Genomic DNA, 23489 nt, shown 5'->3' on the forward strand with positions numbered 1-23489 from the left:
TCTACATAATACAGTGCTTTGCATGTACTATTACTGCAGGTTAGTTAGACATTGTCAAAGCACTTAAAGGAAATTCGTAATTTTAATAATGACACTGAATAAGGTACAGTACGTTTAATTCATACAACTAAGAAGTAGCCATTAGAAAAAAAATGGTAACTTAGGTTCCTTTTACAGAAGACTGTACACTTATCTGTCTTTCCTTTGCACAGTGTCTTCTACCTTTGCTACCCTGCTTAAGCATTCCTAGACACTTGAAATGGAAAAACAAATTGTAACTTGACTATGGTTGTTACTACTAACATTGACATAGTCCCCCATTTCATCTTCCATGTTCTTCCTATAGCTTTTCATTTATTTGTGTTTTTATGTATTTATGTATTTATTTATTTATCTGCCTTCTTACTATCTACTGAACTGGGTCACAACTTTGGTTGCACAGTTCACAAACTGTATCATCTACACCTCTACTTCAGTCTTTGGAAAGTGACATTGTACTGCAACAAGTCATCGAAAAACTAAAGAATATATATACACGTGAGGGAGAAGCAAGACTGGCACACGAATTTTACCCTTTCCTATGTAAGATCTACTAAGTCTTTGGAACGCTTTGCATACCAGGAAAAATTGTCTTGTTCTGAACCTTTATGGTTATTTGCTCCAGTACAAAGTCATTCCCTAGAGTTACTGCCTCATCCCTTCATATGACTACCTTTGCTTTTGGGAAAAAGCTTCCTTCAGTGGAGACAGGACAGAATTAGTCGTTGCTTTTGTTACTAATATTATGCATTTCCTTCTAGAGACTCTTGGGAAATGTTTTTCTTGTGACTTAGAGTAGACTTCAGTACTATGCACGCTTGCAGCATTAGCCTTGGCATTACCTGCCCAAACTTTTTCTGGCACTGTTGGAATCAGTCGCTAGAAGTTCCATTCCAAAAATATACTGCGAAAAATGTTGGTGTCACTCTGACTGTAAGCCTGTAGTTCCATGAGTACCAATATCCCATTGGTTCCCTGAGAGTGGAAAATCTTGACTATGACAGTCAAAAAATAAAATCTTAGACCTGTTAAGTTCACTGGCACGCATGGTTGCAAAGCAAGAGGTACCAGTTTCACAAGGTACCCGCAGGACATGTTGAGTCCCTAATTCTGACCTGTTGATACCGAGTAACAGATCCTTTTTTCACCCACTGGTGACCACTTTACTAATGGGGCTGATATTGACCTATCTTCTGTGGGTCATGACAGTACAAATTCAGTACCATAATTTGCTTTAAATATATATGTTCCGGGGGCGTGGCCAGCAGCCGAAGAACATGGCCGCAGCCTAGGGAGTCTCCATGGTCCACACACCTTCCCCATAAATAGGCACACTTATCCGGCGGCTTTCTCACCTCATAAATACAGCATGTAGTATCGGAGGATCCCGTGCACCCGATGTTCTTGGTCCGGAGTCTATTGATTGCTCCCTGAGGCAAAAACAGCGAAAAGAAAAGACGTGGCCTACCCTGGCGAGGTGAGCTGGGGACTACAGTAAAAACAGAGCTGGCCGCGACACCCACAGCGGTTTGACGACCAAGGCAAGGCAGATCGCGGTGTGAAGCCGGATGAGGGTGGACAGGAAAGGCTCCACAACAGTTACTATTCGGGACTGTACGACGCTCGTCAGACAGCAGAGCGCTTACCTGGGGGGCACCCACGCCTGCACGAGGACTACTAAGATGGTATAAGTGGCGCTCGGAGCCCCTACGAAGCCCGCACCAGTTCTGGGCAATCATCGTGGATTCCATAGAGCAGCAATTGGTGCAGGTATGTGAGTGAGGAGTGTACCCCCAGAGAACGTACACAGTCCGGTTGCTCAGGGGTAAGAGTACGGGCACTACACATCGGCAGGGTGTGGCACAATAATATTAACGGCACCATATTGGCAGGAAGGAAGGGCATCACTGACGCTGGCACTTTCTCTCTAATCAGAAGAATAAAGAACACCCCCCCGAGCGGATGCACAGACAATGACCCTTGCTGATATTCCTAAAGTAAGTGAGGAAACGTAAAACCGGCGGGGAAGAGGTGCAAAACCCGACAGGCCACGTGGGTCACAATAGCCCACTGGCAGGCGGCGGAGAGTACCACCCCTGACCCTAACCATCACGTGCAACCGTCCTCACCGCCAAGATGAGCACTAAAAATCTAAAGGGCCCGAACCAGGCGAAGCTCGAAAAATATGTCTACACTAAATCACAGTCCGACCCCATGGGCCAGGACACTGCGTCTGCACCAACCGCAAAGGCCATAGAAGCACATGAAATCACGTTACAGGACATTATGACTACACTGAATAACGTGCACACGTCCCTGGACTCTTGTATTGGGACCCTTTCAGTGTAACTTTCATTGATCCGAGCAGACTTCAACAAAATGTCCACCAGAGTATCGGAGGTGGAAACCACAGCAACAACCCTGATGAGTGACACCGCCACCCTCAAGAAACAAGTACACCAGCTCATGATGGATAACAACCTGTTGGCTGCTAAACTTGAAGACCAAGAAGGTTGATTGAGGCGAAACAACATCCGCATCATAGGCGTGCCAGAACAGACAGGTGGCCCAGCCTTCGACCTCTTTGTTGAAGATCTCATTACAAATCATCTCCAACCACGGGGCCTCTCCAATTATTTTTCCGTGGAAAGGGCACATCGGGTCCCCGGAAGTAAACTGAGACTGGGGGACCCTCCACGACCCATCGTGGCCCGTATTTTTAACTACAGAGATGTGATATTACAAGATGCACGCGCCGCTCCTCCATTGCATCTCGACAACAGTACGATTACCATTTTCCCGGACTACACTGCAGCAGTCACGAAGCAACGCCGTGGTTTCCTCGACATCAAAAAAACACCATGAGAATGTGGAATCAAGTACTCATGGCTGTTTCCCGTAAAGCTAAGGGTGGAGGCCGAAAGGTAAAGCATGTTTTTTTCTGGCACCTGAGGACGCCCAGGAATGGCTAGAGGGCCGGCGCTGGGTCTCACGATCGGATCGCTCTGGAGGAGGCAATGGACAACGTGGTAGGACTGAACTGAGAGAAGGACCGGAGAAAAAAGAATGTGACGGGATACATCATTGAACACGAAGGGAAGATAGTGAACACGATGTAGATGTAGAGGCGGCCCGACTCTGAGGGACTGACGAAATGTAATGACTTATCGAATGGATCGGTTGAAATTAGAACAATAATATCAAGCCACCAGCGCGGTGAAGAAGAGTTCATGTAAACAGCTCAAGGGACACGACCAACCCCATGAGGTGACTCAATACCTACCAAGACCACAACTTGCTTGTTAAATCATGGAGGAGGACGCAGCCGCAACTTACGAAGATGTAGGGGAGGTCTTCAGGGTCGATCACTCTCCCCCCACGTTATGGTATCAGGAAAGGACACTAAGCACTCTGCACAGTTGGGGTGGCGGGTAGTTTTAAGTCCGTCAAGCAGGGAGGCAGGGAGGAGGGAGGGTGGGGGGGGGCTGTTCATTGTTTTTTGTAATTTATTGGTTGTAGTTTTTACAAGGGCAGTGGCTAAACATTTTTACTTATGCATTGATCATCTGAGATACTGTCGATGCATCTCCATTATTGCACGTGTAGACTATGTCAGGAACTATGGTACAGGCTCAGCAGAAACCTGAGTCACCAGCCCCCCACCTGTCCCCACTTACTCCTCTGATGCTGGTTACGTGGAATGTCCAAGGGCTGGGTGATAAGATTAAAAGAGGGCTGGTTCTACAATATTTGAAACGCTGTGCATCTGCGGTGGCCCTACTCCAAGAAACACATTTGACGGGCTCATCATGTAAAGCTATGGAGCGGTGGAGTTTCAAAATGGTAGTGCACTCTGAGTTCTCCTCTGGGTCACGGGGAGTAGGTATTTTAGTGAGGAAGCAATTTCCGCTGATAGTCAACCGGACATGGACAGATGAGCAGGGCCGCTTTGCGGCTATCACATGTCAATGGGAGGGACGGTCCTTTAGTATAGTGTCAGTATATATCCCTCCGGCACTCCACGCAGTGGCCCTCCCAGTACTCAGTGATGTTTTGCTCGCCCTTCCAGAGGGGAAATTTTTAATCGGGGGGACTTCAATGCCACTATTTGCGGGGCCTTGGATCGACATCCCCTTAAAGCTTAGAGTAATGGACTCTCCCGCCTTGCGGGATTAATAGAAGCACTTGGTCTCATGGATGCTTGGAGATACCGTCACCCCTCGACACAGCAATTTACCTTTCACTCTGGGGTACATAATAGCCTCTCAAGGATAGACTACTTGCTAACGTCAGGGGATAGTTTACATAATATAGTAGACATTGAGACCCTACCCAGGGGAATTTCGGATCACTCGCCAATATTGCTAACGTACACATGGCGCCCGTTCGTTGTGGAGTAAGAGATTGGAGCTATATTGAGTGAAGGTGAGGCAGCGTCTTCGTAATGCGTGGTCTTTTAATTAGGATATGTACCATGCTCGCTCTGTATTGAGTTCTATTTGCGTCAGTTTGGATATGTATATCTTTTGAATTTAGGAGTGTTTGTGTGTTTCTTTGTTTACAGTTAGTCATTGAGGGATATTGTGATTGTGGAGCAGGATTCCCGCAAGGGCTCCCCACCTCCTCTCCCCCCCCCTACTTTGTGGATTTGGAACAAAACGGAGCAAGCTGCTCATTAAGGTATGATATTTGGGGATAAGGGTGTGCGGTGTGGGGCTTCAGGGGGCATATGTGCTTTGTTTTACTAATAGCTTGCCGACCTGCTTGTGTTTTTGTTTATGGTAGATTCTCTCACTACTGTGAGTCCTTACGTAGGGTGCCATTGGATTGGCTCCAGGAGTAAGTGTTTAATCTTGATTCGCTTGTTTTCTGCACTTTGGCTGGTCTGAATGCCGGGTTGGTGATACCCTCACGGAGTGCTTGGGCTCTCTCTGGATCCTATATATGTTATTTTTCCTTTCCCTTGCCTTGGGGCCCACTTAGCATGCAGCTATTATTGAGGTGATGGGACTGTAACCTCTTTTTTCTCTTTTTATTGCTTTTGTACAAATCTTGGGATAAATCCTTTGGGCGTTTTTCGTTTTGAGATGCTGGATATTGGTTTTGACACATGCTTTGGCACTGGTATACCCACATGCGGTTTGATTTGGTGACGATTTGGATTCAGGTGGTATGGGGCACAGAGAATTTGACAGTTTAGTTTACATGTAGTATATTTGGTGTTATATCTTTTTTTAGGTTCTTTATCACCCTGTCCTGAGGAGGCCAGATTTGTTGGAAGGCCGAAACGCGACCGCGTCGACACTTTCACTACAGAGGAGTCTTTATGTTAAAATGTTTTGGAATTCATAACCATTTGACACATTTTTTCAGGTTCTGTGTAATTACTCTTGGAACCATTTGTGTCTGACTACCTCTATGTGTACCTTCTAGATTGTATAGGAGGACACTAAGCAGTATTTTTGTTGGGTGAAGAAGAAATTATCTGTGATTTGTTTTGTGTACAAATTGATGTTTTGTTTTGTGTTTATATTGTTGTATATATTTGTGTACATATGTATGTATAATGGTGTATAGTGTATAAATTTAATAAAGAAAGACAAAAAATCTACGGAAAATAACCGTTTGTGATTACAGTAAATAAAATATGTAATCACATCCTCTTTGTATAGTGATGGTTATTAAAATGGACAGTATTAGAATAGTGGACTAAGGCCACCGAGATAGGAGAATCTGTAGTCCCCTATTTGTTTAATATTTCGTTATTCATTCCTCCTTTTTCCAATTTTCTTTTTCTTTGCAACGTACGCATATCAGCACAAGATTAGTCGTCACATTTATCCCATACACCCCGGGTATTTACATAACCCTAAAATTCTCAAAGACATCACTAATGCAACACAACACTATTTCCAAGAAAATGTCTCACCAGTCCCGTCCCCGAACACCCTCTGGGAGGCCTACAAAACTGTTATTCGTGGCCAAGCCATTGCCTCCATTGCAGGTCATAAACGCGAAAAGCAGAAAGAGTTGGAGACCATTGAGTCAGAATTACAAAAAGCTGAGGACCACCATACTCAAGAACTAACGACGGGAGTGGCCCAATCCCTGCATCTTAAGCAGCAGGAGTGTTGAGAATATCTGAAAGAGAGGACTAGGTCCAGATTGCGGGCCATGCACCATAAGGTATATGAAATTTGAGATAAGGCGGGAAAACTTCTGCCCTGGCTCGATAAAAAAGAGCGGGCAAATAGGTGGATTGCGCAAATACGAGCAGAGTATGGCGAGCCCGTAACGGACCCGCAGGGAATAGTAAATAAACTACCCGAATACTTTCAGCAGGTCTATACGTCATCATCAACCACAACGGTTGAAGAAGCACAGGCTTTTATTAAAGATATTAATATGCCCAAACTAACGCCCGAGGCGGCCCTCAGCTTGAGGCTGACCTCACGACGGATGAATTACAGTTAGCTATCGGGACTATACAATCAGGGAAGGAGGTAGGGCATAACAGTATCCCCATCGAACTCTATAAAAAGACAGCTGGTACAATCACCCCATATCTCTTAAATATGTATCTCGAGAGTCTGGAAGCGGGGAAGCTCCCACAGGATCAACGTATGGACACCATAGTGACCATTCCTAAACTGGGAAATCCTCCAGAGGAATGTACCTCGTACCGCCCAATATCATTGATTCACCCGGAAGCCAAAATCCTTTCTAAACTCCTCACGATAAGATTAACCCCCCACCTCACTGCCCTAATACACCCGGATCAATCTGGCTTTATGCCTGGAAGAAAACGGCCCTTAATCTGAGACGCTTGCATTGAGTGATGGCCCGTATACTATACATCCAGGAACCGGCTGTTATTCTCTCACTAGACACCCGTATGACGTTTGATATGGTGGAGTGGCCCTTCATCTTCGCGGTTTTGAAACATTTGGACTTCGGCCCCAAATGCTGTGCATGGGTGCACTTGCTGTACTCGAAACCTTTGGCTCATGTCACAGCAAATGGTCACATATCGGAGGACTTTCTGCTAGGACGTGGAACACGTCAGAGCTGTCCCCTCTACCCATTACTGTTTGCCCTTGTTCTGGAGCCACTGACCTCATGCATTAGATGGAGCCTACTATCCGAGGGCTCAAGTAGGCGGCAGGTTGGGAAGACCACATCTCTCTGTATACCGATGACTTTTTATTGTATATGACATCTCCCAGGAGATCCATTTTGGTGCTCCTAAATATCTGTGACATTTATGGTTGGGTCTCTGGTTATACCATTGACTGGTCCAAATCAATCATATTTGTGCTTTATGGCCCACCACCACAACTCCCTAAAGGTTGTAATCTGCAGATCACAGAGGGAAGTTTTAAATATTTAGGTATCCACATCACACCAAAATCTCATGACCCTCCTGGAACGTCTTAGAAGTGACACGACACATTGGCACTCCCTGTCACTGACATTGCTTGGGAAAACTGCACTTTTTAAAACGATGGCATTTCCACGGTTCCTCTATGCTTTTGAAAATACTCAGTTTCCCGTGCCATCCAGTTATTTTAAAGCAATAGCGGCAGAAGTCTCCAGTTTACTATGGCGGAACAAACTGGCACGCATTGCCATGGACAAACTGGTCAGAGGGTGGTATGATGGAGGTATAGCTCTCCCAAACGTACAATTATACTACTGGGCACCGCAGTTGAAAAAATTAATCAATGGATGCATGCCCCACAAACAGACGCCGTGTTCACAGCGGACAGATATGGGTTGGGGGATGGAGGCATTATGAAAGCATCATACACCAAAAAGCGGTCAATCCCGCTAATCGGACCAACAGCACATACAAAATTTGGTACTCGGCACTTACAAAATTAGGATGGCATGAGTTCATTACACAGCTCACTCCACTTTGGGACACACAACGACTTGGACAACTTAGAAATAGTAAAGGTTTCCATAAGTGGGATGCTATAGGCATCTCTACGGTGGGCGACTTATGAATTAAGGGTGAGATGACCACTTTTGATCACCTACAGGAACACTACGAACTGGCACCCTCTGAAATATTTGGATACATGCAGATCAGGCACGCACTCACGGCAGTTATACCAACCGACACCGCACTACCGGAGGCCTCTCCCCTGGAGCATAGGTTGACCGACTACATGGACAAAAGGCTACCTCTCTCACCTACCGTAAACTCGTTAACAATTTGCCTTACCCAATGCAAACGCTACGGCAAAAGTGGTCCTCCGACTTAGGGGACCTTGATGATACAGATTGGCAAGCGGCACTTTCATCCCCACGCGAAGTAGCAATACCATTACGATTGAGACTGGTACAACTTAAGATACTACAATGCACTTACTACACCAGGGTGACCCTCCATAAAATAGGGAGTGCTATGCATCCGTGCTTGCGGGACTGCATGGAGGAGGGTACGTTCTACCACACCATTTTTTTTTTTTGTAAGACGTTTATTAATATTCCACAGTGCAGTACATATAGCGGAGCCTACAACCCTTAGGGCCGGCCGCAACTTGAGGATGCATGTGAAGGATAAAGAAGCGCAAGCGACAAGTATGCTGTCACACATCGGCTGCCAGACATTGCAGGTCAGTAATGGTAATCTTCGCGTTATGGGCGCTCCTATGTACAATGTGTCTTTAAAGGACGTCTTGTTTCATTAAGTATAAGAAAAACATTTCAACTCTGTAAACTGGACATTTCTCATCGGTGTGTCCCATTTCGTCGGTTGTATCACCAAAGAACATATCAACAGTTGTGTTTCCGAACCCAGAAAGATCGCGTGTAGACCTTAGCTGCGTGTCAATAGTGTGGATGCAATTGAAGTTCGTGTGCGGTCTACCTTTGCCACGAGGTACTCCACCCACTAATGGACAGCAGAGCCTCACATCTCATCCCTTCATTGTATGGTGGCTCGCGCGGGTAGCTTTATAGCCTATCAGTTAGCTGGAGAGATGAGGCCCACATTAGTCCTCTTGTCTGAGTCGTTGTTCGTGTGTGCCTCCTGGTTTAGAAACTATGTATGGGAGGCAAGAGTCCAGAACAGTTAAACGGGGGTGGGTGTTTGGGAGGGGGGGGGGGGTGTGGGGAGGGAGAGTGCATCTAAGGGAGCGACGCCGTGAAGGGCGATCAGTAAGACATTGTGACAGGTCTGTTCGTCGTTGCGTCTGTAGGTGGACATCTATCCGGTCCACCGGGTAGCGTATCGGACACGTGGTGTGTGCAGTGGTCAGGTTTCTGGGCAGCTGGGGAGGTGGCAGTCCCCACTGTTCTAGGAACGCCACTCATCCAGCGCTCTTGGCATGTGAATGTCGCTGGGGGGGGGGGAAGCACTAACTGCGCATCTAGCGTGCCCTTATCTATGGCGTCCGTGTCGTCTCACTCATGGCGATCCCTATATGAATCTACGTTCTACCACACCATGTGGCAATGTCCGCAGAATTTGCCATACTGGACAGCGGTAATGAAAACTATATCTCAAGTAGGGGAAGACTCAATGGTACCAGAACCCAAAGATGTCTATTAAACATATGGGAGCCCATTGATCTCAACCATGCAGCACAGGATTGGGCAACCCTCGGGATGATGTTTGCCAAACGCATTATAGCCAGATTGTGGGGTTCAGGTTGTTTACCGGTGCTCCATGATTGGTGCAAAGATATGGATGGGGCCTTGGTGGCAGAGAAGGCGTATGTTAACCGTGGATGCCCCAAAAAATGGGGGAGAATTTGGAGACCTTGGAATAAGGATAGAGGATATATTTGTGATCCACCTATGTCAGCGACCGATGGGGGTTCAGACTGAGGGGAGTGGTGGGGGGCGCAGGGGGTTTGTATTATCATATGGTTTATTCATTGTATTAACTGTATTGATGACGTGCATAAGCCAATGGAATCTGTATCGATCTAACAGCAGCAATTTCTCTAATTGTATGACTTTGTTATTATGCCCTGAACTTAACAAAAAGAATTAAAACATTTTTTAATTCCACACACCCTTTTTTGGTCCAAAAAATAAATAAATCACTGGGAGCACCCAGAATGAACAGGTGCATCTTTCTTTGGTAATGTTCTGTGGTAAATTGCCCAGATTAATGTGAATAAAAGGCTACGCCATGGACAACAGACCCTGTTTCTGAGATTTATTGGGCGTAGCGGGCGGTAAGGTGAAGGAATGGACAACAGACCCTGTTTCTGAGATTTATTGGGCGTAGCGGGCGGTAAGGTGAAGGAATTTGGGGAGGAGGTAATGTCACGTTGTGCGCATACTATGAACAATCGTCAACATTCTATACAATTAGCAGCTCTAAATATATTTAACAATTCAAAAATTATGGTTATATTGCTATCCCTGATATATGATTGCCAACATGCTATGGGCAGGCTAGTCGCCCTAAAGTGTAAAGGTATTCACTTTGTGATCCTCTATCAGAAATGTGGGGGTTATATGGACCCTCCTCCCACACCTTCCCCCAGCCAGAACATAAGTGGCACAAGATGATACTGATGCCCTATTACAGGGTGTGTCGCTGCCACTCTGGTTTTTCACTAAAAACACAGCACTGTTTTCAGCACGATGCCCCCTCTACTTTTGCCTGGCACTCCCCTCCACCACCCACAAGATCAATTCAGCCACCCAGAGGGCCCGCCCCCAGTTTAAAGATCTATGCTTGACATTGATGAGTGCAGGATTATTTAAATTTTATGCAGAACACTATCATATTGGACTCCTTTCTCCTTCCTTTATTATTAATATTTGTTACTTTTTTATTTGCATACTCAATTTATTCTTAACGATTTCATGTTTTTAAGCAGTTTATTCATTTTGGTAGTATTTTTCTATTCTCAGTTAAAAGATGAATATCCTGAGTTGAATTAACAATGGAACTTGTCTGTTCTTTCTCGGGACTGTCAGATTCGTTCTTGGGAATCACCCTTTCCCTAGCTGCGCAATGGATATGTATATATTTTACTTGTTCAGTTTCAGCTCTACACGAGATCTCAATTAGCATGTAGCGGTTTTGTTCTTTTGTCTTGGCAGCACAGTTGAGGAGTCAGCAAACATGTGGCTACAATTATTAGTAGGAATAACTTGGGAGCTCAACGTAATTTGTGTTCCCATGGCTACCCCAGCTCTCGGGAAATAAGAAGAAACCATTTTATCTACTTCTACTTATTAGCTTCTTTTAGAGCAGCTTGATGCTCATTTGTGTGTGCAACAGGAGACTAAAGGAGCAACATATGAGAACATATATGATCTTCCTGGGTCACATAGAGACTTACCAGTGACTTCAAAACAGAATATATTAGCTTCTTTAGAAACCTGAGAAGAGGAATGTACTGATAGTTGATAAGAACCATTGTCCAAGACACGTGAAAAGGCTGCCTCTTTAGTTGAGACTTATATGACTAGCAAAACTGGAGACCCGTAGAATGATACTTCTAAATCATCTTGTGTTAATAAAGGGTCTTGAATATTAATAGGGTGGCCTAGAAACTGAACTCCCCTTGATAGAGCATCTTCACTTGGAAATATCAGCTGCCTTAGAATTAGCCACTATCAGCCTGATTCATGAAGCGAAATTGCGCTCGCAATAGCTGCGAAAAAGCTATTGCGAGCGCAATTCAAAAAATCGGCATTCATCACTGAATAGCGAATTCGCTAAAAGAAACACAGAATCCCGGCAGGAGAGCATTAGCGAATCGGAATAAAATAGCGAAATCGCTATACAATCGCTATCGGTATTCATGAAAATGCGCAAATAGCGGAAAACCCCAAAATCGCTGTTTGCGAGACGCAAATTAAGGACAACCCAAAGCAGGTGGTAACCATCAAAGCCATGGAATTTTTTTTTTCAAAAAGCCGTTGCCCAATCAGTAACAGGTGCAGGCCTGACCAAACACATATAAGGAGATGCAGCAGCAGCATTAGGAGTCTCACAATGCCAGGACTGTACATGGTGGTCAGGCGGCGAAGGCTACAGCGAGCAGCCCGGAGGAGACGCAGAATCCAGGAGAGGATATTCCGCCAGCAGGTCACCCTGCTGGGCCAAACCAGAGAGCAAATATATGCAAAGTACCGCCTGAATGGGGCAAAGATTATCAAACTAATACAGGACCTTGACCCCCTGATGCAGCACCCAACAAGGCGGACAAATGCCGTGCCTACACATTTCCAGGTATTGTGTAGCCTGCACCTCCTGGCCTCCGGGAGCTTCCAGGGGATAGTTGCGGCTGCTGGGGGGATATCCCAGCCCACCATGTCCCGCTGCCTACGGAGTTTCCTTGACGCAATGCTGACCCAGCTACACCAGCACAACAAATTTCCCACCAGCCAACAGGATTTGGATTTGACCAAGCAGCAATTCTACAATGTTGCGCAGTTCCCACATGTGATAGGATGCATTGACTGTACTCACATCCACATCTGCCCACCAGCTGCAACGGAGTACATGTACCGCAATCGCAAGTCCTACCACTCCCTCAACATCCAGATGGTCTGCAATGCGAAGACATACATACCGGACATTGTGGCACAGTACCCGGGGAGTACACATGACTCCTTTATTTTCCGGCACTGCGGCCTCCACACACGACTGGCCAGGGGAGACTTTGGTGAAGGACACCTACTTGGTAAGTACACTTGCCCCACAATGTCACACTGTGATGTAGTATCTTCGCTGCACAGGCACTCACCCTCTGCTCCTCTTATGCAGGTGACAGTGGCTACGCCCTCCGTGAATACCTCCTCACCCCATACCTCAACCCTGCAACACCACAGCAACGGCGTTAAAATGTAGCACACATACGCACAAGGAATTGCATTGAGCGGACATTTGGGCTACTGAAAAGCAGATTCCGCATACTGCACAAGACCAGTGGGGCCATGTACTACAGTCCTGATGTGTGCTGCCGCATTGTGACTGTGTGTGCAATACTACACAACATTGCTACCAAGCGCAGGATACCTGTAGAGATCTCTGGCAGTGAGTCGGAAGGGGACGACCGGACACCTGCACATGTGCGTCATGCACGCGGGGAGAACCCAGCTGAAGGACACAGACGCCGCAACCATATCACAATGAACAGTTTCTAATGCACCCACCCCCCTCACCCAACAAATCACTATTGCATGCCAATGGAAATAATGACAGGAGGCAGATGTATGATGCAGGAATAAATATTATTGTTAAATGCACAATAATAATGTTATGTCTCCATTCATCAAATGCTAGCAGTATTGCGCCATACTGCTCCTAACAAAACACTGGACATGCTTGTATCAGCAGCATGTCCCAGCCAATGTACATGTAACTCAATTGCGCCTCCGGCGCGCTGCACCCAAACGCCTCTCTGGCTCTTGCTCTGGGACGGCACGTGTCCCTGCAGTAGGCCTGGTGCTGCGGCGTAACACGCCAACCAGTGAGGCAGACAGGCTGCTGACACTAGAGGTGCCCTCACTGGTGTCGTCCCCCCCCCCCCATTGCCTGGCCCATTAGGATGGAGTGCCAGCACGGCAGTGGTGACCTGCTCCAACACTCGTCCAACATCCTCAACGCATTGGATCAGCTGCTGCTGCTGCACCAGGGACCGTCGTGATAGCTGGGAGGTGGCATTCCCGATTATATAGTTTGAGCGGGTGTAGGCTGACAGCCGCGCAAGAAGCTGCCGGTGGCGGCGGCGGGTGGAGTTGCGCTGCGATATGAGCGCAGCAGTGTTTGCCTCCAGGGCTGTCATAATGCCCTCAATATTCACACCCACATTGCGGCCAATTTTGTTTAGCTGCAGCTGAATAGCCCCTTGCCGTCGTGCCTGCAGTTGGTGTATGCGTAGCATGTGCCGCTCAATGCTCAGGCCTGGCACGTGCACAGCCATCCCCCTCCTGCCGCTGCGTGCTGTATTCTGCTGGCGATCCCTGCCATGCCTGCTCTGCTGGCTGCCCACAGTGGGTGTGCGCACTGTCACCAGAGTAGCTGCACCAGATGTAGATGGTCCAGCTGGTGGTGGAGTTGTGGTTGTCAAAGGTGCTGCGCCGGTTGGTGCTGGCGCAGTTGGTCTTGCCCTGGCTGCGGGGTGAGGTGCTGGGCCGGATGGTGCTGGCGCAGTTGGTCTTGCCCTGGCTGTGGGGAGAGGTGCTGCGCCGGATGTTGCTGGCGCAGTTGGTGTGGCCCTGGCTGCGGGGAGAAGTGCTGCGCCGGATGGTGCTGGCACAGTTGGTGTAGCCCTGGCTGCGGGGAGAGGTGCAGCGCCTGATGGTGCAGGAAGTGTCGGTGTTGGCACCTCCTCGGCATCCTCTCGTGCATCATCAATGAACAGCCTGTCGCTGTCGCTGCTGTTGTCTGCGCCACCTGTGGGGGGAATGGGACGTACATTAATTGCATGTATCTGTCACACGTGCAGTTGCTACATGCATGCTGGATGACATTCCCTGCCTGGCTTTGGCATTGCGTGCTTTGGGACATGTGAGGCTGCATTGGGGCTCTTGTACATTGTGGGCAGACTACATGTCCCACAATGCTTTTGGGCATGACCTAATGTGCATGGTTTGCATGACTTGGGATGAATATGGGAGGCTATAAGGCCATGGCCATTGTTAGGGGACAGGGTCGCAGTCGCATGCCACTTACCTTGGCTGTCTTGGCTGGGTCGGGATGAGTCCAGATTGACGACCCCTATGCACGCCTCTGGCTCCAGAGTGTCCTCCACGCGGTCCTCCATGGGGGTGTTGGGAGGGACTGTTGGATCTCCGCCCCCAGTAGCCTGGGTCTCGCCCAGCCTCTCTGCCACCCTCTCCTTGGCACGACCTCGGAGGTCGTACCACCGCTTCTTCAGCTCATCCAGTGACCTGTGTGTCACGCCCACAGCGTTCACTTTAGCAGCTATCCCAAGCCAGATACGACGTCTCTCCACCTCCGGCACCCTCCTGGAGTCCTTCCCAAATAGTTTGGAGTGGTTCTCAACCACTCCCTCGATGAGGTGCTCCAACTCCTGTTCGGAGAACTTTAGCTTCCTCTTGCGCCCGGGGTCACTGGGCCCTGGTGCTGGCTCCTCTGACATTGCTGCAGTCACTAATGGGTGGGATTAGCAGGTTTGGAGGTGTCCTGGTAGGAGCTCAGTTCAGCTGCAGCCTCGAGATCAGTCTAACAGTACTGAATGGGGGTGGGAACTGCCTGCTTCCTGGTTGTGATGTCATCACTGTGCTCGAAAAGCGACTTCCCGTTTTAGTGATCTCGCTACTAGCGAGATCGTATTTTTCGATCGCGCAAATAGCGATCTCGCTAATAGCGATATCGCTAAAGCGGCACGGATTTTGAGGGTAATTGCGAATTTTCTGCGATTTTTGTAAGTCGCTAACGCTTTTTGCGGCCGGGAGCGATTTGCTTTTTTTTCTCGCAAACTATGATGAATGCCGATCTGCGCTTTTCAAATTGCGATTCGCTGTTAATCGCTATTTGAGAATCGCAGATTCCCTTTTTCATGAATCAGGCTGTATATTCCTGATAGCACTAAAATAGACTCCTGGCATCTTCTGTCTACTGTCTGCAGAGAGGGACTGTTACTATCCTCTAGGAGTTAAGAAAAGAGCGCGCTGCGGGGATTGCCGGAAAGCGTTTCGTCAGGTTTTATTTTACAACTGGTTAGATTGCAGCCCCAAACGTGTCTGTCACTTTAGTCTGTTTCAAAATATAGTCAATTTATTTTTATATTTAATGATCATTTTGTTGGTGCATCTGTCATTTTCTTTCTTCTGTCATCACTGGTTTAAAGCTCTGCCTGCTGTCTCATTCTTGATCCACATTTTAAATCAACCAGAATATCATGCAGTCACTGAAATTGTCCTATGTGTTGTTACAAACCCCCTCCTCAACCTTCCTAACAGCACTTGCGCCTGGTTGGAACAGACTGCTTTGCAGCTTGCCCAAAGCCCTTGGCATGCTTTTTTTTTAAATATGGCTCTATTCAACCATCGCGTCGTCCTACTTAGTGTGTGCTGCCCATCTCACTGCCCCAGTCCATTCACAGAATTCTGTATTTGCTTAGCTCCCCTGCCTTTCACTCTGGAGAACTCAAGATTAAGATTGTTTTTCTGCTGGTGTCACATTTCTGGAACACCCTCCCACTCTTCCTAACCTGTGATCTGCCCCTTACAGGAGCACCTTGTAAGTAGCCCTCAAACCTACTCCCCGCAACCTGAGCATTTCCTTCCTAAACCCTTCCTCCTAGCATTGATGTCTCTTGCATCGAGTTCTTCCATGATCTTTAATGGACGATGTTCGAGGCACCCGCTGGTGTGATCTTCTAATTCCTCACTCATTACGTCCTGGGCACAGTGTTGTGGTCCCCTCCTCTGCTATTTTCCGAAGTAATGTGATACAACCTCTGAACCGCATTACTGTTTGAACGCTCTGCTTGCAAATAAAATGCAAAATAAATACAAACTGCATAGTGCAAGTGCTGGACTTCTAATTATGGGAACCTTTTTGTTTTGACTCCTGGTTTCTGATGCTGATAGCGCTTCTAAACATGTAGATCCTTAATTGTGCTTAAATGCTGCTGCCAGTTTGTAGTTGTTGTGTTTGTCATATGAGTTTTGGCTGTGTAAATGTGTATCTTGTGTGTGTTGTCTTTAATGGTAAGCTTGACTTCAGGCCTTGTGGATGATTGCAGACTATTGTTCCGGTACAATGCTTATTTGTGTCTTGCTGGTGTTGCTTACTTACTTCAGTGCATTCCTCTTGAAAGCATCTGATTGTAATCTAGAAACACTTATTCTTCGGAATGTAAAATATGTAAGCTGTTTCTTGCTGTGGTTTAGTTTAGCTCTTATAAAAAAAAAGATCTGCTGGTGTGATTTGCATTCCTCCCACCTTTCGGCCCTGCTGGTTGTAAGAGGGATGATGGTGCAAGCTGGTGGGGCAGTGCCACTAAGTGCTGTCTCATCGCAATGCTGAATGCTGACCGTCGTGTCACTGGACACTGGCCAGGGTTATGTTGCTGAGTTGCCTAGCAGTTGTTGAAATGATATGTGAAACCCACGTCCTCTACTTTAAATGCTATATGTGCAACCGACCTTGCACTGTGTCCTTCCCAAAGAGAAACTGGTGATTTGGATCTGGGCAAATGCGGTCGAAAACTGTGCTTTCTCCTACCCAGAGTGCACATATATACTTTATGTGTAAAACACTGGTGAATACCCTCCCTCTTTGACTACTGAGAAATCTCCTTAAACTCCCTCTTTCGTTACTAACAAGTCTCTTTAAAATACATTTACCACAGACACAGAATGTGGAGACCAGGGCAAAAAGTAATTTTGATGTTCAACTAAGTAAATTATGCAGATTTTCCTAACTAGCAGTAAGGAAAGTTTTTTAAATAACTTAAAGACAACCAGGTGAATAATTCTATAGAGTCAGTCAAAGATTTATGTTGGAGGTGCCCCTTCTTGCACAAAAGCAATCCTGCCTACTACAAGACAGGCACTCTTTCACCATCGTGCAAGGGTGCCTGTGTTGGCTCTAGGCTGCCAAAACGGCGCAAGAAGAAAGGATAGGAATGTGCTGTGTTGTATAAATACGGCGCATTCCTGCCCTTTTCCAGTGACACAGGCCAGCGCATCAAAGTGACTTGCAGAGCTGGCCAACGCCACAAATTTCTTAAATATGCCCCCTTGTGTTTTACAGGTGACACTCTATTGACCAAGTCTGCAAACAGACTCTCTGCATCTCCCACAGCGAAGACGCTCTTGACCCTTGTCAGTCACACTGCACCTGCCTGACATCAGGCAATCCTGTTCCCACAAGGCTTCCTGTAAAAATACAAGGTTCCTTCTCCCGCCTGTTTGTAAACAATGGCTTGGCAGAGGGCAAAAGTGGATTGTGTAAGCTTTCTGCTCCAACATTCCAATATTTCTCGTTCTGTACCTCTCCCTTTTTATTAAGAAAAGTCTGCCCTCAATGGGTGGAATGCTCAATAGTATTATAAACGTTCTGCAGAGGGCTGTACTGGTAGTTGAATGCCCTCTTCTTGAGTTATAGTCTATGGTAGCAGGAGATTGGTTTATAATTACAGAGTGGGCATTTAATAGTCAGTAAAGCATCATTGCATATGTACCCCCCTGCCTAGCTATGAAACCCATCAAAGAAGTGAAAGCAATATTTTAAAGGACATAAGGTATGTAAAAAGACATCTCTAAAACCATTCAACTATTTCTCAACCCATCCTATTCAAGTAAATGTTTGTCAAACATCCAGCATACAAAGCAGTACTGTAAGATGTTTTATTAAGCAAGCCACGGTTAAGTGACTCGTGTTTATACCCAAATGAGAGCAAGCCAATGAAGTACAGAGCAGACTGACACCAAGGAAGCCAACATTTGATTATCATTGGCACAGTGCTGAACACAGTTCTGATCCCAAAATAATTCTGTCTTCTGTCCAATCTCTTCTTGTTAGTCTATTTGAGGACTAAATACCTCTAAGACTGGGATTTAATCATTCTTATGGCCTTTGTGTACATTTCTGTTTATTTCCCTGCACGGATGTTATAATCTATTTATCATAACAAGAACGTGCTGAAAGCCAAATATGCATTATACCTCTTTTCTTTTTCTTTCAGCCATCCCTGGGAGACGGTAATCAAGGCTGCAATGAGGAAGTATCCCAATCCCATCAACCCCTGTGTGGTAGGCGTGGACGTTCTGGACAGATCCCTGGATAACCGTGGCAGGTTGCACAGCCATCGGCTCCTCAGCACAGAGTGGGGACTGCCAAGCCTTGTCAGAGCGGTATGTGCTGTTGTGATGGTTAACATCCTTTCCAGATTCGACTAATAAGAAGACATCTTTCGTGCTCTGCTACATGTGGAAAAGCATATTTGGGGTATACAAGCCGTAACAATACTTTATTGTTTTTAGCATCTGTGGCAGCTAGTCACAAAGGTAAGTTTGGTCATACACTTAAGCTTGTTGCTAAATGTACCCTTTCTGCATCTGCAAAGAATTCACTGAAGGATTTCTGGCAGATACTGGCCCGTTTACGGGAGCACATATCTCCACCACGAGTGTGGATATCTCCACAGTCTTAAATCCACTAAAGGGGGTGGGAAAATGGGTCTTTCAATATGTGGTTGGTCTTGAAAGTTTGAGAATGCCCTCAATAATTGAAGAATGCTAGTTTGTCAATGTCCACAAATGTGGAAGTTTCCCCAAGCACGATCAAACCACTCGTAAAGTTGCTATGGATTTACTACAGCACAGGGCTGGTACAACTCTCCATCCAGGGTAGAAAGGGAACGGATCATCCTGACATTTGACAGGGGTGTAGGGGAAGGGCGTTCTCAACATTGAAATCTATTTTTCTCAGTGAGAATTTAAAAGGGAAAATTTACATTTTTAATAGGGAATACATTTGTCATGTACGGTGTTCTCTGCTACAGAAAGAATGCAAACAAAGTTTAGGATTTATGTACTTCCCAATGGAATCTCGATGGAAACCTGGTGAATGCCAAAATTGCTTCTTGTAATGATGTAGTTGTCCACATTATGATCAACAATATCATTTTAAAACAATATGTGGCTTGTGCCTTTACGCTCTGTTTTGAGGTATCCAATAACAAGTAAATTTGCAGAATACATATTTACTTTAATCTCTTTTTTGAAGGAATGTGAGTTTGACCGGTCCTGGGCATTTACTCAGTTGTGACATTTGAAGTTGTTTGCCACAGGTGGCCTCGGACCACCACACCTTGGACCCTAACATTGATTCTGAAGCACTCTCCTTTAGCTCTTAACTCTCAAGAGCAGTGCAATGGCAAGAATACTATGTGCCCCAAAGCAAATATGGAAAATGGACCAACTAATTGCAGTTATGTTTTATAATACAGTCGATCCATCACACATCAGCGTCCCAGTGCCACTGAGCTTACAACAGTAGTGATAGTTGCACCCCTGAGTTGTAATGGGTAAGGAGGCGCCGTGTCACAGAATGAATTGACCAGCAGTTTATTGAGCATGCTGCAAGAAGAATGGGTTTTCAGATCCTGTGTGTTGCAGGCTTAATGAATCGACAGTGACTCTGTCTCATATCATGTGTTGTGTTGCTAACAGTGCATGTGGGTCACCAGTGGTTTAGATTGGCTGTGCCTGTGAATTTCGGGCAGTTAATCTCTGGTGCCTACATGTCAGTAGTCCAACGGAATAGCAGTGTTTGTGTCACAGGCATGTTGATTCTGCAGTGCCTGTCAGTAGCAGGAGCAGTAGGTTTGTAATGCAGGTATGTCACTACAAATTAACAATGTCCACGTGTTACTACAGGAATGCCCCAGCTTGCTAAATAATCGTATACCCCTTATCTGAGTGTCCAACTCTATGTAAAAGTGGTATTTTGGCCCTGGCATCGCACTGATCGGGTGTGTGCCCAGAGGCCTAGGCCTGTTTCTGGTAATGCGAGGTATGGAAACTGTTCTGTGACTTTGATGGGTGCGCAGAACATGCCTTCATAATGGGTGTAGAAATACTGTCTATGCTGTGGGTGAATAAAGTAAAACAGGTTTGGCAGTGTATCAACTTTTTGTGACTCAGTAGTGTGGCCTTTTTCTCTGTGTCCGGTAGAGCAGTGGTTCCCAAACTTTTGACTCCTGAGGACCTCCACTGAATCACTACTGAAAGCCAGGGACCCCCAAGCAATTTGTACAATTTAAATTTCTTTTTAAAAATGCCTTTTGAAGCAGAGGCAATTTCAAGAGGGAGATCGCCTGAATTGGGTCTATTGGCATGGACATGTATGCATACAGCAGTGTATTATTTAGTGGTACCTAAGGGCTTGTGGAAAGTGAGCAATCAGACAGCAGCACAAAAATCCTACTGTTGATCCTGGCTGCATTTATTTTTACCTGCCTGCCAAGTAACGGTAACCTATACACATGTGCCTTTCAACGTTTTATTGCTTTTATTGTATTGCCTGTATTTTCATTGTTGTGTCTGTGACTGCTGTTGTCTGTCTTCCCCCGCTGCCTGTACATGGTCCGTGCCCCTTTTTCTTCCCTCTGTTCCCCTCGTTGTCCCCGTGCTCTCTCTGCCCGGTCTTTCCTTCTGTACCCCTCGCTACCCCGTGTCTCTGGCCGTTTTCTCTTCTGTTCCCCTCGCTGCCCCCGTGCCTCTCTGCCCGTTCTGCCTTCTGTTCTTAGCTGCCCCTATATTTCTGTATTCTGTATTTTGCCTCTGTGCCATTCGTTTTTTGTGTCCGTCTGCACTTTGTTCCACTCATTTTCCCCTCGTTTTTTGTGCCTTTCTGCCCTCTGTTCCACTCGTTTTTTGTGCCTTTCTGCCTTCTGTTCCACTCGTTATTTGTGCCTTTCTGCCCTCTGTTCCACTTGTTTTTCCCTCGTTTTTTGTGCCTTTCTGCCCTCTTTGGCCACTCGTTTTTCCCTCGTTTTTTGTGCCTTTCTGCCCTCTGTTCCACTCGTTTTGTGTGCCCTTCTGCCCTCCGTTCCACTCGTTTTTTGTGCCTTTCTGCCCTCTGTTCCACTCGTTTTTTGTGCCTTTCTGCCCTCTGTTCCACTCGGTTTTTTTTTTTTTTTTTTCTTTTTTTTTTAAATGTATTTATTATTTTCCAAAAGAAATACAAAATTAAAGAAAGGTACACACATGCAGTATACAATGATGAGTCATAAGGTGTCATTCCAGTCACAAATATTATGCATATCATCGTACGAACATACTCCAGGTGCTTGGTCAAAAATAGGGGTAGAGGTCCACAGAAGGGCAACATTTCCATATCAACACTGAAGGTAACAGTATCTCTCAATATACCCACCAACACACGTACAATATTTATTTCCCCAGTACCACGAGAATGGGGAGGCCCGGGAAATCTCACAAAGTAAGCATTGTTCAAATGTACAATATCAGGGTGTACCCGCATCCCTCAACCGATGCCCTCGGGGACCACCGGATGTGTAGGAGTGGGTTGATTTTTGGCAATGGTGTGTGCGATATATGCGCGGTATGGGCCCCAAATGTCAACAGGCCTGGATGTGGCGGGGACCATGTCGGAGTATTCGGTGCTGTTAAGATTGCACTGTGCAATGCTCCGGAGCCAGGAGCTGTGCAACGGGGGACGTCGGTCGCACCATCTTAGTGCAACTTCCCGTTTGGCTAGCAGAAAGCACAGTGCCGCCAGTCTGCGCACAGCCTTTGGAAAGTCAGCCACGTACCCCAGGAGAGCAATCTCCGGGATAGGGGCCAGGGTTAGATGCAGCATTACACTGAGTGTGTTGTGTATTTGGGACCAATATTCATGCAGCTTTGGGCAGGTCCATGAAAGGTGAGCGAAATCTGCAAATGGTCCACCGCATTTGGGACAGGCGTGAGATCGTGATGGATCAATCCTGTGTAGTCGCGCTGGTGTGAAGTACAGCCTACGCAAAAATTTAAAATTTAAAAGTTTGTGTTTGCTATTGATAGAGACGTTTTGGTCGCCTTACAGCACCACTGCCATTGAGCATCCGAGATGGTGTACCCCAAGTCTGTCTCCCAAGCAGCACGCACTGCCTGGTCTCTAGAGGGGAGGAGGTCGCTGCATATCTGATATAATTTAGAGACTAAATGTGCGCCCGACGAGTGCTGTATGATAAAAGTGAGGGGCGTCATCTCGTCTGGAGGGAGGGGGTACGAGGAGAATGAGGCGCGCAGCAGGGAGCGCAGTCAGGTTAGAACAAATGAGTCCATGAACGTCCTCTCCGTAAAACGGAGATCTTCTGTCAGTGAGAATGCATGGCCGTCCGGGAATAAGTCCCCGACAGAAGTCATGTGGAACTTAGTCAACGTTTGTCGCACCACAGTCTCCCCAGTTATCGGGAGCCAGGTGGCGTTGGGTAACGGAAGGGCCGGGAAATACAGGTTCCACTCGTTTTTTCCCTCATTTTGTGTGCCCTTCTGCCCTCCGTTCCACTCGTTTTGTGTGCCCTTCTGCCCTCTGTTCCACTCGTTTCTTAGTGCCCTTCTGCCCTCTGTTCCACTCGTTTTGTGTGCCCTTCTGCCCTCCGTTTACTCGTTTTGTGTGCCCTTCTGCCCCCGTTCCACTCGTTTTTTGTGCCTTTCTGCCCTCCGTTTCAATCGTTTTGTGTGCCCTTCTGCCCTCCGTTCCACTCGTTTTTTTGTGCCTTTCTGCCCTCTGTTCCACTCGTTTTTTTCCCTAGTTATGTGTGCCCTTCTGCCCTCTGTTCCACTCGTTTTGTGTGCCCTTCTGCCCTCCGTTCCACTCGTTTTGTGTGCCTTTCTGCCCTCCGTTCCACTCATTTTGTGTGCCCTTCTGCCCTCTGTTCCACTCGTTTTTAGTGCCCTTCTGCCCTCTGTTCCACTCGTTTTTTTGTGCCTTTCTGCCCTCTGTCACTTGTTTTCCCCTCGTTTTTTGGGCC

At 46.7% G+C, this 23489-nt stretch overlaps 1 protein-coding gene across 1 annotated transcript in view; it reads left to right on the forward strand.

Moving 5' to 3' along the window:
• PRELID3A (PRELI domain containing 3A) overlaps positions 1 to 23489 on the forward strand; it is a 273033-nt gene that overhangs the window by 83975 nt on the left and 165569 nt on the right. Inside the window, exon 2 of the mRNA XM_078685696.1 lies at positions 18690 to 18858. Coding sequence (XP_078541822.1) covers positions 18690 to 18858 — 169 coding nt within the window. The remainder of the gene's footprint in view (positions 1 to 18689; positions 18859 to 23489) is intronic.

Source organism: Lissotriton helveticus, chromosome 4_1, assembly GCF_964261635.1.
Source record: "Lissotriton helveticus chromosome 4_1, aLisHel1.1, whole genome shotgun sequence".
NCBI classification, from domain to species: Eukaryota; Metazoa; Chordata; class Amphibia; order Caudata; family Salamandridae; genus Lissotriton; species Lissotriton helveticus.